Genomic DNA, 15,472 nt, shown 5'->3' with positions numbered 1-15,472 from the left:
ATGGTATCTGAAGGTCATTGCTGAAAACAAGATGAGATGGATCTGTTCAAGGTGGGTTGGTAGATGGCGGAATATAGTATAGGTAGTAGTAGGTAGTATGCGATGACGAATGGAAGGAGGTGGGCCTAAGTCAAAAGCGGAAAAGAGGAAAAGAGGTGAAGCAAGGCTGGTGTGAAATAAAATGCCAAGAGGAAATAGAAGAAGAGGCCAATAAAAGATATAAGCGTATGTTTGGGGGAGGAGCAAGAAGGTTATGAGTTTCCGGCTGACCGAGTGAGCTTCGATGTCATCTGATGTCGGAGAGGAACTTGTCAAACACAACCGGTTCTTCGTGCTGCCCAGACAGACAGCCCGCGCCTACCAATTACTCGCTTCAGGGTTGGGAGGATGCCGTCTGTGCCGAAGTCTAGGTCATCCAAATTGATGTGGTTGCGCCAGGTCCAAAGCTCGTGCAGTACAAGGTCCGATTCGTCGGACGATGGTGTCGTATACCGGTCGAGGAAAGTAGCAGATTTGGGTGCGACCACGAATATTGAGTGTTTGGACGCATTCGAGCTGTCGTAATCGCGTGGACATTGGGGCACCACTCTCTCAAGCTCGCTGGCCATTTCAGGTCCGGAAATACCCATTAAGTCCCGCGTCTCGATGTCCAGCGGCGTGGTGGTATTTTCTCCCAGCAACCATAAGGGAGGGGAATAAGTCTTCCACCAGAGTACGGTGGCAGACATCCGGGAATTATCTCCAGAGAAAGTGGCGTCCGTCTCTAAGACGCTCGTTGAGACTATAGAGGGTATCGCAAGCTGAGTAGGCACTACACCACCCTGATGGTAGACCCCCATCAGGAAACCCAGAGCGGCATTGAAAACCACCCAGGTAGCCAAGAAAAGGTGTGATTTGCGCACTCGAAGACAGCTGAGGAGTAAAGGGACGCATGGAATCAGGAACCGGGGTTCCTGGTGTGGGAAGATGGAAAGCATAGCAGTTGCTGATACGGCGGAGACGGCGCGCCTGTTCTTTAGCCAAGATGGTATCGCGGCCGATTTCCATACGGAAACTATTATCGCCACGTATGCAGGCCCCAGAAGTTGTGGCAGATTGACTAGAAAGTGGTGATAACGAGGGTGGAGTCCATGGAGCGCTAGATTGGCCTCATCGGTGTTGTAAAGCAGGTTGTTGAGGGGCGTGATTACAGGTGCATGAAGGACATCCCAGAGCGATGCAGAGGGACTGTAAAACGCTGTATCGACAAGGACAGCGATGCAGAAGAAGCATAAACCGAATCCAGCGAAAGAGAGAAAGGAATATGGCCTTCAGAGCAATATTAGTCTTGGGTGGCGGATGAAGAAAAACCCCGCGCACGACTTACTTGCGCCAGAAATGAGGCAGTAATTGAAGCCCTGGAATCAGGAGGAAGGCAGGAAACGTGATCCGGTTGAAAACGCCCACGACGGCGATTAGCGATAGTACGGCGCATGCGAAGAGGGAAGAGCGTCGCTATAAACCGCGATTAGCCAAGGCCTTTCCTTCTCTGGGTTCCACATCATCAAGCCAACCTTGTTCTCAACTATGCGTTGAATCAATACCAAGCCCCAGGCCACCAACAGGGTCTCGAGGGAGTTGGAGAAGGTGTGAGTCTGATATGTCCAGGTGACGTACGAGGATGCAACTAGGACCACCGTTGCGCGGCGATGGCGCGGCAGGGGAACCAGCTCATAGACGGCCCAATCCTCAAGCACGAAGCTCAACAGAAACATGCTCCCTCTCAGCACATAATAAACCAAGTGTGGAGGAGGATTTAGCGTCCCGCTTTCTGTATAGAACCCCTTCAGCAGGTTCATCGGTACATCGTACGTCGGCCATAGTGGAAAGACACTACGAATCGGGTTCTCGGAAGTGAATTCCCACGGTAATCGGGAAGGATAAGAGAAAATACGACCTATAGAGTGACTGGTGAGTTGTGCGCATTCTATCGCAAGGCAAGGCTGTGGTTCGTGGGCGGAGAGGACAAGGCTTCTTCCATGCGCGGAAAGCGTCGGAAGTGCGCCATCGTCGTCCGTGAGCGGTCGCACCGCTCACAAATAAATCCTCTTGAAGGGCAGACGGAGGATAGGCCTGCGAAATGGACTGGATTCACTCACCAGCAAAGACCTCGGGGCCTTGGAAGTTCTCGTCTGGATGTAAATAACTTGGCGACAGTGCGAAGTACACCCGGATCACCAGTAGCAGCAGGTACGTTCGTCTCCACATGACTTGGATAAGGTGGAAGCACGGGGAAGCAATCTCAAGGCAACAAGGGACCAGTCCGATGTAGTAAAATACTGCACATGCCGGTTGCCTGCTGCATCCGAGATTATGTATGGATTATGTCGCTGACACGGAAGGAGGAATTTAAGGAACGACTTGTTGGGACATGGAGGGCGGGCTATCCAAAATAGAAAGGAGTAGAAGTAGAAGTAGAAGCAAAAGCAGAAAAGGGAAAAGATGCAGTCGGATTCCAGGAGATAAATATTTATCCCCGAGCAGGTCGAGTCGGGATCGCTGGGCTCCGTGGACGGTGAGTCGCGTCGTGGGGTGATATCACTACTAAACTGCTTGCTGCCAGGCACTATTGGGTTTGGGTGAAATTACTCCGTCCAGCGCAGTCAATCCTGGTGGGTCGGACCTCCATCGATCCTCAGGAACGGAGCCATCGGCCCTCGACCTCCGCTCCAGACCAGGCATTCGCATTTCGCAGTATGACACCCGTGCACCCCAGAGTTTGTGCAACTGTTGGGGAATGTTGAATGTTGTTTATGGCTTATGCAACAGGTTGGGCCCGGTAGGCGGTCCCCGGCGGAAGGAAGGAAACAAGTACTCCGTACTTAGTACACATATGGATGGCGTGTAGTTCAGTGCCTCCGTCGTCACTTCGATAGCCAGATGCCTAACAGAAAATGAATGTTGACTGATAGGCTCGGTAAGACACCCACACTGAATCGGGATCTCTAGCGGTTCGATAGGTACGCAAAATAATGGTCACTTTGCTGGGCATATGGACTACGTGGGAGTCTAACGCAAAGTACTATACAGAATAAGAAGCTCATCATCAATGATGAAATGAATTGAACGAAAGGATGAAATCATCCGATGGACTAGTAAAGAAAAAGATGAAGTCAACCGGGCTACCACCCCCAATCGCCTTGCCTCCTTCCGCATCAAAGCCATTGCCCCTTTCTGAAGATGGAGTGGACAAAGACAGAAGGAAGCAGAAAGAACCTTGAGCAAAAAGAAGGAAGGCAGGAAGGAAACCCGCTGGCCAGCCAGGCATCCACCAGGCAGCACCCAGCAATCCGCCAGGCCACAACCGCCCGGGTGGGGCATGAGCGACGAATGACGAATGGCGAATGATGGCGGAGATTGGCGGACCCTCGTCAGCCTCAGAGCTCGACCATTCATCCACCTTCTTTCATCAGTCTCGGAATCTTCCACCCACCACTCCCCTTTCACCCCGGAATCGATCTTGGTATCTTTCCTATTCCAACTCATCACTTCACAGCCACCCAGGCTATTTAAACTATCTTGGTCTCTCCTCCAATAACTTGTTATCTCTCACCTCACATCGCTCTTCGACCCTCTTACCACCTTTCACTTGTAAGCAAGCGTCTCCCCCGCCTGCCTACCCCTCATAAACGTTGCTGGACCGCATCCCAGCGACCACCCCCGTGTCTACAGCCGAGATCTCTAACAGAAGAGCCCAGATCTCCTAGAGATTGCTTTGTGTTTCAAAAATGGCTGCCTCTGGGAATCTTCTTACATTCGTCAGTGCCGACAACGTGCACATCGAGGTTGGTAAGTACACGCATGCATCTTGAAATCCCTGTGAAGACATCGAGTCTGTGTCTATGCTGCCACAAAGCCTACGTACTAACGCATTGGAAAACACAGAGCGCGATGTCGCCGAGCGCTCTCTTCTTATCAAGAACATGTTGGAGGATCTTGGTGAAGCCACCGAGGACATCCCCATCCCGAATGTGAGTCATCCGCTACATTGCCCTGGTGTGTCCTGGCAATGATCGCTAACCGTTCCGAAAACAGGTCAACGAACCGGTCCTGAGGAAGGTCATTGAATGGTGCAGACACCACAAGAACGACCCCCCCGCTTCCACCGAGGATGAAGACTCCCGCCGCAAGACCACTGACATTGATGAGTGGGATCAGAAGTTCACGCAGGTCGACCAGGAGATGCTGTTTGAGATCATTCTGGTATGTTTTGGGATCTTATGTCTACACAAGTCCACAAGCTAACCATCTCAATCGTGCAGGCTGCGAACTACCTCGATATCAAGGGTCTTTTGGATGTCGGATGCAAGACCGTGGCGAACATGATCAAGGGCAAGTCTCCCGAGGAGATTCGCAAGACTTTCAACATCCAAAACGATTTCACCCCCGAAGAAGAAGACCAGATCCGTCGTGAGAACGAGTGGGCTGAGGAGTAAGTTTCTATTCAGAGCCTGTCACTGCTGTATAGGCCCTGGTCATCTGCTAACGTTGCACTTTACTATAGCCGCTAAATCCTCATTGTGCTCACTCTCCCGGGCGCTTTCTTCTGAAAAGCAAGCCGCGGAAGATGGGCATATATCCCGAGCCTTTGGCCTGGGCTTCATCTGGTCCCAAGTTGCTTGCAGTTCACGGCGTTATGATATATTTCCCTCATGTCAGCGGGTTTTCTTTTTCAGTGTCTCTCTTTCCCCCTTGGTTCCGTGCCCTTGTGCGCTATGACCAGGGGTAGATGTAGCTCATTACAGGGTTAGGCAACTGCTGTTTCTTTTCGCTCTTATTAATCCAATGGATGTCACCTCGTGAACATCATTATGTCGATAGAAAAATCTCAAAACCGGGTGTTCGTCTCCTGTTTGCTACTTAAATTGCCTTGCATACTGGCGTCTCCTGCACTTACTGCATAATATTTGTAGGATCTTGTAGGCTAGTCACTTATTTCGCCCGAGTAGGGCAAGAACGAAACCTACGTGGGGTCGACTGAACCACGATCTAGCTGCGCCATACAGCAGGCGGACTACTGGTGCAATTCGATACCGGGACGAACGTTACCCACGATTGACGGGAGGTTCCTTGAGCATCCCTCAGGCTTCTTCGCACAGGACATATACGACAACAGTACAAGCAACGCTCGACGAATCACATACAGTATCATCACCATCATCAGTTCGCAAGGAAGATGTTCGTTCAACTGCTCATTACCCATCATAAATTTTCGATTTTTGTCTTTTCAGCTCGTGTACACAATTTTCAGAAGCACTGCTGCATCACCAGAGACAGCTCCCCCCATCAAATCACCGCTTGGCCCACCTCGACCACACCAACTACTACCCCCTTGTCCGGAACACAAACACACACACACGCACACATCCGGCCCCATCTCAAACCGAACGATCATTTGAGACGAGAGATAAGATTTTCAAAAAAGAAAATCATCTTGTCATGTTGCTGATGCTGCTGGTACCGAAACAAAAAAGACAGCAAGTTAAAATGTGGGCGTTGAAAAGGAAACCGAGGTGGGACGAGTTTCCGAGAGAGAGCAAAAAGCGGGCAAGAGGATTTTAAGAGAGAAAATGAGAAGCGGGTTGATTTGAGGAAAATCTAAAATGATGCAGGGTTTTTTTCATCATCGCGAATAGTAGCGGCACACAAGAGTTGGCGGTATCACAACTGAACGAAACATTCCCGGGAATAGGTGTAGGCCATCTCGGGCGGAATCGAAAAAGTCGTCGGGTGGTGCTGATAAGACGTGCTTAGATACCGAGACGGGTCTTGCGCCAGTGCCTACGCTTGGCGTTGTATCTGAGGGAAGAAATGAGACGTTAGTTTGGGGTGTTCTTGGGGATATATGTGGTTTGGTGTAGTCCTCTGATATCCAGCCGGCGAAGTACGATCCTGGTGTCCCGGGCGCATCTCCTGTCCAAGTAGAGATGCCGTTCTTTCCTCGGATCCCCCTTGGGTTTCTCTTGCTTCCTCTCGTTGCTCGTATCCTTCGCCCAGGCTGATCGAGGACTCGCGGGGTATTTGTGGATGGAACGGTGACGGTGCTATTTACCTGATGGTGTTACCGGTCCTGAGACGAATCCACTGGGGGATAGGACGGTTCTGTCTCTGAGCTTTGGCAAGCTTCTGCTTGGTGCGGAAACTCTTGTGGCTCTAGATTGAAGAAAGTGCGCGTTAGCCTGGTTGTCATCATCCCAACCCCCGTCTTTTATCCCATATATTTTTCATTTCCAAAATGGACGTGGTATCCAGAGTCGTTCGAGTATCAGGGGGGCTGCTAACCGGCATCTTGAAGGCTTGTCGCGACGGCGAGTGTATGGACTGGCGATGATGAGGTTGTCGACCGTCTGTCAAGGCGCCGTTCAGTAGTGGTGGTTTTTTTGTGCGGGCAGGGCTTAGCGTTTCGCTTCCGCTGGGTCATGTGATACGTGCCTAAGGCAGTGATTACCCCATACCCGCGTGTAGGCGGAGCTAGAGGGGTTGGTTTACTCCAACATAGTTGTGTTGCTTATTTTCCCGATCTGCAATGTTTAGGTTTTGCTATGAATTGAGAAGGACAATTCTTGCAATGGCCATAGTTAGGCATATCGGTGTTCGTATACTCAGGTCATGAGAGATTGGCTCCCAAACGGGAAATCACATGCCCCGACCGCCAAGCGGCCCTGGCGGACTTTAACAATTTATGCCATCATCGTCTAGGTAGATACGAGCCCCCAAGACGGAGTACATGAAGAAACGTCGAATGGTTGACACCATACCTTCATACTTGGCGGACTTGTACACTCAAGTATACATCGACTGTTCAATAACACCGGCCGGCTTTGCACATCGCGCAGTGATATCAGTCCTTGTTCGTTGGACAGCAAATACATGCATGTATACGTCCTCAAACCGGTTGTCGTTTTGCAGGTGACGACACAGTGATTTAATTTCCCATGTTGATGCATTTAATACATTCATTGGATCATGGGGCCCTGCTCAAAGCTCTAATCCCAAGCCCCTCATAGGTCGTTTGTTTTGACCTGCAGCAGTCCTGGTGTTCCAGCAGGGAAACACCATAGTAAACCCGTGAAGTCATAGGTGTCGAAATATCAAAGACCTGGTCTATGGGCCAGCAGCAGCACGCAATTGAACGAAACATAAGACATGGAGGAATCTCTAGATGTCAGATCAATAATTTCCGGTTGGTTCAAGCCACCGAACTCTATGGGACTGAGCATAGCCGCCCTACCTTTTCCGATCCATCACGGACAAGTCTTATGTTCTGGAAGAGCCCATCAGAATCGGTCTCGGTACCCCATTCTTCCGCTGATCAGGCTTATGGACTCCATATGCGACCCGTGATATTCGTTCGGAACGTCTATCTCCCGAGTTAGCGCACGCGGTATCTATCACATCGCGTTCGTCCCGACTCTTTGTGGAGGATCTATCACCTAGATATGGCGGAGCTCACCAGCTTCAGTGACTCCAGGGACCAATAGAGCCCTAGCTAGACCGTGCAATTATTGGGGAAGCCAGATGTAAATGGCTCAGGTACTCCGTACTACGAGTCCTTGTTGTAGATACATACACAGTACTCCATAGTCTCCCGGGGAAACGAGTCCGCCCGGGCTATTGATAAGATAGTGAGCGGTTTCATCCGCTCGTTTGATCTTAGACGAGGCGGAGTTGAACAAGTGTCAAAGGGATCAGCAGACGTGGCGGGACCGCACCTGCAGTCGATACCAAAGCCACACCGTAGAGTTGATTCCATGCTGATAGGTCCAAGCGGACATCTGAATACAGCCGCAGGATTGGTTTAACGACAACCTTGTCGGGGACCTAAACAGGTGATCCCTGAAAATAGCTGCAGGATTGATATCGAGACAATAAGGTCGGGGACCCAAACAGGTAATCAATAGTTCTAGTTGGATCCCGAACCCGAACACGAAACTATGTGTCAAATATGAGTCAAAGTTGACGCGCAAGAGCGCATCGTTAGCATTAGTAGTGGGCTCTGTCCGTGGTTACGCTGCAACGCATCCAACGAGATCGCAGATAGACCGATCGAGAAGGTACTAAGATGATGGCGTCTGCGCTCCAGATCAGGCATCGATTGCGATCGGGAGACGGCCCTCGGAGTGCCCGACTCCGACCTCTGCATAGCACTAGAGAGATACGGACCACTGGGCCCTTAATATGGGGATACTAAGATGAGATTAGAAGACCTGGAATCCTTTGACCACATGGACTGACTCTGTGCGGTCGGACTTGAAACCACCCTATTCGGAGTATCATGTGTTTGGATAGTAAGTATGGGGCAGTTAGATACTCAAGAGTTTAATTACATACTTAGAGTAGGAGCGGCATGTCTTGACGTAAGTTACATATTCGTTGGAGGCCTTGGAATACCTTAGAATGACGGCCCTGGAGTTATGGGGAGAAGAAACCCGCCCCTGAATTCCTGACGTTTAGCGAAAGCCGGTTTAAAGTTTACTGTGTACTCCGTACCACTGTGTACGATCTAGATAGAGAGCCGACCCTCTCCAGCCTCGAATTTCACTGGACCATCCATCGCAGCATGGATGGCAATTCTCCCAAGGTCATGAAGGTGGTTACTGGGATGAATCTGGATGCCTCATGCCCTGAGAGAAGCAAAGAAATCATGATCACTCTGGCTTTCCCTTCGGTACCCAAAAACCCAAGCGGGTCTTCGGTAAAACATCTCGACTCTTTTTCTCCATGGTAGCGCCGGACCCCGCCGATTAGTATCAACACTAAGCCCTCTAGGCATCGACAGCTGGTGTCGTATTCGTAAGCGATTGGTGCAAAGCGAGGTCCGACTCTCCAACTCCTATCTGGCCTTATACGGAGTTCGCTGTACGCTGTAGAATGTAATACGCCGTCCGCGGTGGTTCTAGAAGTCTAGAACCGATTCGGGGCGTCCAATATGACTATCATCATAGTTCATGACTCACAAATAAGTTCTGCGACTGATTCCATGATTACTATTCCTTCCTTTGTAGCTATCATTCGCCCCCTGAATCCACCAATGGTGCGTGCCAACCTTTGGAGGAGACTACTACAACAAGCACCCGAGTGTTTGTCTTAATCCTTATTGTTGGTGTCGTATATTCGAGTATCCGTACTAATATTCTTCTCTCCACGGGTTCACGGATATCCGACCGCTGTCTTACCGACTATCTACCGTCTATCGTTGATCTGCGGTGCGACAGAGTACTTCTGATAAGCTTCCTCCTGCAATCTCTGCAGAGTGCAGACTGCAGAGCCTTCGTTCGTTTGAAGAAATAATACGTAGATACAGTCCAAACAGGGGTGCTCTGTGCTGCAGGCATCCATGATAGTTGATCCCAGTTTCCAACTGAAGTAGTCCGTGAGCCGGACACCTAGTCGTTACTTCTTGCCGGATCTAGCTAGACCGCATCGACTCCGGCCTATTGTGTATCTATTATTATGATTCTGATGCTTAGTTCCGGTCATAAATCATGGGGATAACCGCGGGTGGAGGCCCGATGACCAACGCGGTTCATGCATAAAACCGCCCTCGGGAAGTCGGGGCTCCGACCAGCAAACTAAAAGACGGAAACTAAAAGGAAACTTCTTTCAACAAGCAAGATGGGGGCACCGATGGGGTCTGTCGCTGACGCAGATACGGAGTACCGACTGGTCATGATTCGGATGGGGGATTATATTAGTAGAGAGCCTCTTCCCCTTTTTAATTTTAAATGCCATTCATCTTTTCCCAGGTTTTCTGGCTTTATCTATCGGCGTCAGCCACCCTCCTCCTCCACATAAGTAGTTGATCATTCCATCCCTATCTGCCGCGCGCGTGTGGAGGAATATCTCACAGCAGGACAACCAGCCATCCATCTCGCCCTACCACGCATCTCCCCACCCCTTCCCTGCGCGTGCATCCCTCCCTCGCGTCCTTTTTTGGGACAGGTCACCTCTCGCTTGAAGAAGCTTCTTCAGTCCTTCTTTCAAGCGGCCTGCCTCATGGAGTAGAGCGCTCTCTGCCTCTCCCCTCAAACATCCGTCCCTTCTTTCGACTCTGAATTATAGAGCGAGACGAGCGGTTCGACATTGCGAACGAAATGTCCCGCTCAGAGAACGAGCGCATCTCGGCGGAGAGATCCGCCGACGATGTTGAAATGTCCGCGATGGAGCGCGATAGCCCATCGGCGGCGGAGCAGCGCAAGTCAAGCGGCCAGTCATCCGTCACCAGTACGACCATGGTGCCAGCCGCAGAAAAGAGCCAAGCGTCGCAACCATCACCTGGCGGGCAGTTAGCCCGAGCAGATGATTCCGACGCACTGTATGCTCATCTTCCTGAACATGAGAAGCAGATCCTGAAGAAACAGCTGGATGCAGACGATGTGAACGTCTCGTTCTTTGGTCTGTTCCGTTATGCCTCCCGGGCAGATATCGCGATCATGGTGGTGAGCGGTATTTGCGCCATCATCGCAGGCGCTGCCCTGCCCTTGTTCACTGTGAGTGCTATCCATAACACCATTCGAACCCGATGGACCTCGTTGGACTAACGTGTGCCTAGATCCTCTTCGGTTCCTTGGCATCGGCCTTCCGAGGTATCGCCTTGTATGAGATTTCGTACCACGATTTCTACCACCAGTTGACCAAGAATGTTCTCTACTTCGTCTACCTCGGAATCGCCGAGTTCGTTACCGTATATATATCCACCGTTGGCTTCATCTACACCGGTGAGCACGTTACCCAAAAGATTCGCGAACACTATCTCGAGTCCATCCTCAGACAGAACATGGGATACTTCGACAAGCTGGGTGCCGGTGAAGTCACTACCCGCATCACTGCCGACACCAACCTCATCCAAGACGGCATCTCGGAAAAGGTTGGGCTGACCTTGACGGCTCTTGCGACGTTTGTTACCGCCTTCATCGTCGCTTACGTCAAATACTGGAAATTGGCCCTGATCTGTACTTCGACTATTGTGGCACTGGTTCTGCTTATGGGAGGCGGATCTCGTTTCATCGTCAAGAACAGCAAGATGGCTTTGCAGAGCGCTGGTGCTGGTGGTACGGTAGCAGAGGAAGTCATCAGCTCCATCCGCAATGCGACTGCATTCGGCACTCAGGACAAGCTCGCCAAGCAATATGAGACTCATCTCGCCGAGGCTGAGAAATGGGGTGTCAAAACTCAAGTGACCCTTGGTTTTATGATTGGCGGCATGTTCGGTATCATGTTTTCCAACTACGGCCTTGGTTTCTGGATGGGCTCTCGCTTCCTCACCGATGGAGAAGTTAACGTCGGCCAGGTCCTGACGGTGCTGATGGCTATCCTGATCGGCTCATTCAGTTTGGGTAATGTCAGCCCCAACGCTCAGGCGTTCACGAACGCCGTCGCCGCAGCTGTCAAAATCTATGGTACCATTGACCGCCCCTCTCCCCTGGATCCCTATTCCGAAGAAGGCCAGAAGCTTGACCACTTTGAGGGCAACATTGAGTTTCGTGATATCAAGCACATCTACCCTTCCCGCCCGGAGGTGACTGTCATGGATGGTGTTTCTTTGAGCATGCCTGCCGGAAAAACAACGGCCTTGGTTGGTCCTTCTGGCTCTGGAAAGAGTACCGTTGTCGGCTTGGTGGAACGCTTCTACTTCCCGGTTGGGGGTTCCGTGTTGTTGGATGGCCACGATATTTCGACTCTTAACCTCCGTTGGTTGCGTCAGCAGATTTCTCTCGTCAGCCAGGAACCCGTCCTTTTCGGCACCACGATTTATCAGAATATCAGATACGGTCTCATCGGCACGAAATTCGAGCATGACCCCGAGGAGAAGATTCGGGACCTGATCGAGAATGCGGCTAGGATGGCTAATGCGCATGATTTCATCACGGCACTCCCTGAAGGCTATGAGACGAACGTTGGCCAGCGCGGCTTCTTGCTCTCCGGAGGACAGAAACAGCGTATTGCCATTGCGCGTGCCATCGTGAGCGACCCCAAAATCCTTCTCCTCGATGAAGCTACATCTGCATTGGATACCAAGTCCGAGGGCGTCGTACAGGCAGCACTGGACAGAGCCGCTGAGGGTCGAACCACTATCGTGATTGCTCATCGCCTCTCGACAATCAAGACAGCACACAACATCGTCGTCATGGTCAATGGTAAGATCGTGGAGCAGGGAAACCACAACGAGCTTGTCAGTCGTAAGGGCACTTACCACAGTCTGGTGGAGGCGCAGCGGATCAATGAGGAGAAGGACGCAGAAGCCTTGGTTGCCGATGAGGATGTTGAGGAGGAAGACTACTCTAAACAAGAAATTGCGCGCATCAAGTCTGCAAGCAGTGGCTCCGGCTCTCTCGACGATGAGGATGAGGATGAGAAGTCACTCGCCGGGCCTGGACTGAACCGCAGTGGAACGCACAAATCAATCTCCAGCGCCATTCTTTCTAAGCGGGAGCCCGAGGTCGCTCGGAAGTACTCCCTCTGGACCTTGGTCAAATTCATCGCCTCATTCAATCGCCCCGAGCTTCCTTATATGCTTATTGGGCTGTTCTTCGCGGTTCTTTCTGGTGGTGGTCAACCAACACAGGCTGTGCTGTACGCCAAAGCTATCAGTACACTTTCATTGCCTACTAGCGAGAGCGCTAAGATTCGGCATGACGGGGCTTTCTGGGCCCTGATGTTCTTCGTGGTTGGAATCGCCCAGTTCATCAACCTTTCAATCAATGGTGCTGCATTTGCTGTCTGTTCAGAGCGGCTGATCCGCCGGGCTCGAGGCATGGCTTTCAGGTCCATTCTCCGGCAGGACATCACCTTCTTCGACCGAGAGGAGAATAGCACTGGCGCGCTGACATCGTTCCTGTCGACTGAGACCAAGCATCTTTCTGGAGTCAGTGGTGCGACCCTGGGAACCATCCTGATGACGAGTACCACTCTCGGCGCAGCCATGATCATTTCCCTTTCCATTGGGTGGAAGCTGGCTCTGGTCTGCATCTCGGTCGTTCCCATCCTTCTGGGGTGTGGTTTCTACCGTTTCTACATGCTGGCGAGATTCCAACAGCGTTCCAAGACTGCCTATGAATCGTCTGCGAGTTATGCTTGCGAAGCCACCTCTGCCATCCGCACCGTGGCTTCACTCACGCGTGAGCAGGATGTCTGGGCGATCTATCATTCTCAGTTGGAGGACCAGGGACGGAAGAGCCTGTTGTCTGTGTTGAAGTCTTCTATCCTTTATGCATGCTCGCAAGCCCTTGTTTTCTTCTGTGTTGCGCTTGGCTTCTGGTACGGAGGCACGCTCCTGGGTCACCACGAATACTCCGTTTTCCGCTTCTTCGTCTGCTTCTCGGAGATTCTCTTTGGTGCCCAGTCCGCTGGTACCGTCTTCTCTTTCTCGCCTGACATGGGAAAAGCGAAGAACGCTGCCGCTGAGTTCCGAAGACTTTTTGACAGAAAGCCAGATATCGACACGTGGTCCGAGGAGGGTGAGAAGCTCGCCTCCGTGGAAGGCGAGATCGAGTTCAGGGACGTGCATTTCCGGTATCCCACCCGGGCCGAGCAGCCTGTCCTGCGAGGATTGAACCTAACCGTCAAACCCGGACAATATGTTGCCCTCGTCGGGCCCAGTGGATGCGGCAAGAGTACCACCATTGCGCTCCTGGAGCGCTTCTATGACGCCATCGCTGGAAAGGTTCTGATTGATGGAAAAGACATCACCCAGATCAATGTGAATTCGTACCGCAGTTTCTTGTCGCTGGTCAGCCAGGAACCTACCTTGTACCAAGGTACCATCCGGGAGAACATCTTGTTGGGAGTCCACGGTGAGGATGCGACCGAGGAGCAGCTGGTGAAAGCCTGCAAGGATGCTAACATCTATGACTTTATCATGTCTCTTCCGTAAGTCCACCCCATTTGTTTGCCTTCCAGCGACTGTGACACTAATGCGAATGTCTTTAGGGAGGGTTTCAACACTGTGGTTGGTAGCAAAGGAGGCATGCTCTCTGGCGGCCAGAAGCAACGAGTCGCAATTGCCCGTGCTTTGATCCGGGACCCCCGCGTTCTTCTGCTGGATGAAGCCACCTCGGCTCTTGACTCGGAATCCGAAAAGGTTGTGCAAGCTGCGCTGGATGCCGCGGCCAAGGGACGCACCACGATCGCCGTGGCGCACCGCCTGAGTACCATCCAGAAGGCCGACATCATCTATGTGTTCGACCAGGGCAAGATTGTTGAAAGCGGAACCCACCAGGAGTTGATCCGGGCGAAGGGCCGTTACTTCGAGTTGGTCAACCTGCAGAGCCTGGACGGTGGCCATTGATCTCGTATTGCATGCTGTCTAGATCGTTACTGTTGTTGCTGTGTGCTTCGTTTATACCCCTTTCGACTTGCATTTACTCTCGCCTCTACTTATCCTGTAATGTGTTATGATCCCTTCACCCGCACCAAAAGTGTGCCCGGGGTGGCCTTGGTCCTCTTCTTCTGTTTCCTGCTCATAGCTCAGCTGCATTGGCTGATGCGGAGTTGGCTTGCATTGTGGTTTAGATTGGAGAGTCTCTTGATTGTACTTGGTTGTTGACGAAACTCTCCTGTGTGGTGTACTTGGGTATACAAAAAGTTCATGGGATATGAACCGACTGTCCCCAGAGTTTGGTGGCTTCTGCTTCTGCTGTTAAAATTATATGTATTGAGAGGTCTGGGAAAAGCACGAAAAGAACATGTCATCACTCCATACTTTCGCAGGAAACTCCAGGGGTATCTTGTAGAACCCGGAAACGCCAACCCGTAGACACCACGATCAATCAAACACCTCCTTTGAAAATCCATCTAGAACACAAACCCACCGACATCCCAACCGAATTAGTCCCGATCCTCTACGCCATACTCTCGCTGCACGTCAACTTGCCGGACACCGCGCGTATCTGCAATCAAGCCCATCAAGCCTTGCGCGATGTCCTTGACTTCGTTATACTCGTGGAGAAGCCGGATGTGTCGCTGGAGGGTCGTCGATGGGTCATCCCTAGAGCGAGCATTCCATCAATAAGAACCCCCATCAACGGGTGCAGAGGTACAGGCTGGATCTATTGTTCATACTTCAATTTGGTCCTGGTCTGTGCGATCTGGCACTCAATCTCCGTGATCTGGGATTGCAGGCTGGCGATGGATGTGCGGAGAGTAGACTGGGATTTATTTTGTTAGATGCTGCGTGGTACTATTTTTGGTGTTTGGTTGGGGTTGTGAGAATGTATGAAGAGTAGGTTGTAGATACCAGCTTCTTGTCCTTTTGGACTTGTGGATCAGGGGAGAGAGATGCAGGTGCTGGGTCGTTGTCATTACTGGTATTACTGGTGGTGGTGGCTTGCTGGGGCGGCTTGGAGGGTGGCATGATGGCATGCAGTGCAGGGAGATCTGCCTGTTGGATGTCAGTCCAGACCTGACCTGCCAGTGGTTGCTGGGCAAATTCCGG

General features: G+C 51.5%; 5 protein-coding genes across 5 annotated transcripts; 2 read left to right on the top strand and 3 right to left on the bottom strand.

Moving 5' to 3' along the window:
* Positions 1–164: 164 nt before the first annotated feature.
* Positions 165–2,518, bottom strand: smp3 (glycosylphosphatidylinositol-alpha 1,2 mannosyltransferase smp3). Its single transcript, XM_025724763.1, has 4 exons — positions 2,139–2,518; positions 1,554–1,936; positions 1,367–1,494; positions 165–1,308 (listed from the first exon to the last, which is right to left on the bottom strand). The coding sequence occupies exons 1-4, from the start codon at positions 2,245–2,247 to the stop codon at positions 312–314; spliced, it is 1,617 nt and encodes a 538-aa protein (XP_025579937.1). The 5' UTR covers positions 2,248–2,518; the 3' UTR covers positions 165–311.
* Positions 2,519–3,498: 980 nt separating this feature from the next.
* On the top strand, positions 3,499–4,904 carry skpA (SCF ubiquitin ligase subunit skpA). The gene is made up of 6 exons (XM_025718457.1): positions 3,499–3,630; positions 3,738–3,828; positions 3,925–4,010; positions 4,075–4,242; positions 4,302–4,471; positions 4,544–4,904. Exons 2-6 carry the CDS (start codon positions 3,768–3,770, stop codon positions 4,548–4,550), a joined length of 492 nt encoding a protein of 163 aa, XP_025579936.1. The 5' UTR covers positions 3,499–3,630; positions 3,738–3,767; the 3' UTR covers positions 4,551–4,904.
* An 885-nt stretch (positions 4,905–5,789) lies between these two features.
* Positions 5,790–6,327, bottom strand: BO80DRAFT_451223 (60S ribosomal protein eL39; the record flags this gene model as incomplete). Its single annotated transcript, XM_025721872.1, has 3 exons — positions 5,790–5,838; positions 6,092–6,192; positions 6,322–6,327. 3 exons carry the CDS (start codon positions 6,325–6,327, stop codon positions 5,790–5,792), a joined length of 156 nt encoding a protein of 51 aa, XP_025579935.1.
* A 3,343-nt stretch (positions 6,328–9,670) lies between these two features.
* Positions 9,671–14,737, top strand: mdr1 (ABC multidrug transporter Mdr1). Its single transcript, XM_025718456.1, has 3 exons — positions 9,671–10,529; positions 10,592–13,908; positions 13,969–14,737. Exons 1-3 carry the CDS (start codon positions 10,134–10,136, stop codon positions 14,324–14,326), a joined length of 4,071 nt encoding a protein of 1,356 aa, XP_025579934.1. The 5' UTR covers positions 9,671–10,133; the 3' UTR covers positions 14,327–14,737.
* BO80DRAFT_460706 (SWI5/SAE3 family protein) lies at positions 14,650–15,391 on the bottom strand (the record flags this gene model as incomplete). Its single annotated transcript, XM_025722403.1, has 3 exons — positions 14,650–15,025; positions 15,100–15,185; positions 15,275–15,391. 3 exons carry the CDS (start codon positions 15,389–15,391, stop codon positions 14,866–14,868), a joined length of 363 nt encoding a protein of 120 aa, XP_025579933.1. The 3' UTR covers positions 14,650–14,865.
* Positions 15,392–15,472: the final 81 nt, after the last annotated feature.

The sequence above is a fragment of the Aspergillus ibericus genome (assembly GCF_003184845.1).
Source record: "Aspergillus ibericus CBS 121593 unplaced genomic scaffold BO80scaffold_2, whole genome shotgun sequence".
Classification (NCBI taxonomy): Eukaryota; Fungi; Ascomycota; class Eurotiomycetes; order Eurotiales; family Aspergillaceae; genus Aspergillus; species Aspergillus ibericus.
This window is presented reverse-complemented; position numbering and strand designations above follow the sequence as displayed.

Excerpts from the sequence above, each read along its gene's own strand:
- smp3 (XM_025724763.1), bottom strand. The coding sequence starts at position 2,247 with ATGTGGAGACGAACGTACCTGCTGCTACTGGTGATCCGGGTGTACTTC. Across the intron at positions 1,495-1,553 it reads AACGCATAGTTGAGAACAAG|CGACGCTCTTCCCTCTTCGC; the intron begins GTTGGCTTGATG and ends CGCGGTTTATAG. Across the intron at positions 1,309-1,366 it reads CTGCCTCATTTCTGGCGCAA|GCCATATTCCTTTCTCTCTT; the intron begins GTAAGTCGTGCG and ends ATTGCTCTGAAG.
- skpA (XM_025718457.1), top strand. The coding sequence starts at position 3,768 with ATGGCTGCCTCTGGGAATCTTCTTACATTCGTCAGTGCCGACAACGTG. Across the intron at positions 4,011-4,074 it reads AGGACATCCCCATCCCGAAT|GTCAACGAACCGGTCCTGAG; the intron begins GTGAGTCATCCG and ends TTCCGAAAACAG. Across the intron at positions 4,243-4,301 it reads TGCTGTTTGAGATCATTCTG|GCTGCGAACTACCTCGATAT; the intron begins GTATGTTTTGGG and ends TCAATCGTGCAG.
- mdr1 (XM_025718456.1), top strand. The coding sequence starts at position 10,134 with ATGTCCCGCTCAGAGAACGAGCGCATCTCGGCGGAGAGATCCGCCGAC. Across the intron at positions 10,530-10,591 it reads CTGCCCTGCCCTTGTTCACT|ATCCTCTTCGGTTCCTTGGC; the intron begins GTGAGTGCTATC and ends ACGTGTGCCTAG. Across the intron at positions 13,909-13,968 it reads GACTTTATCATGTCTCTTCC|GGAGGGTTTCAACACTGTGG; the intron begins GTAAGTCCACCC and ends GAATGTCTTTAG.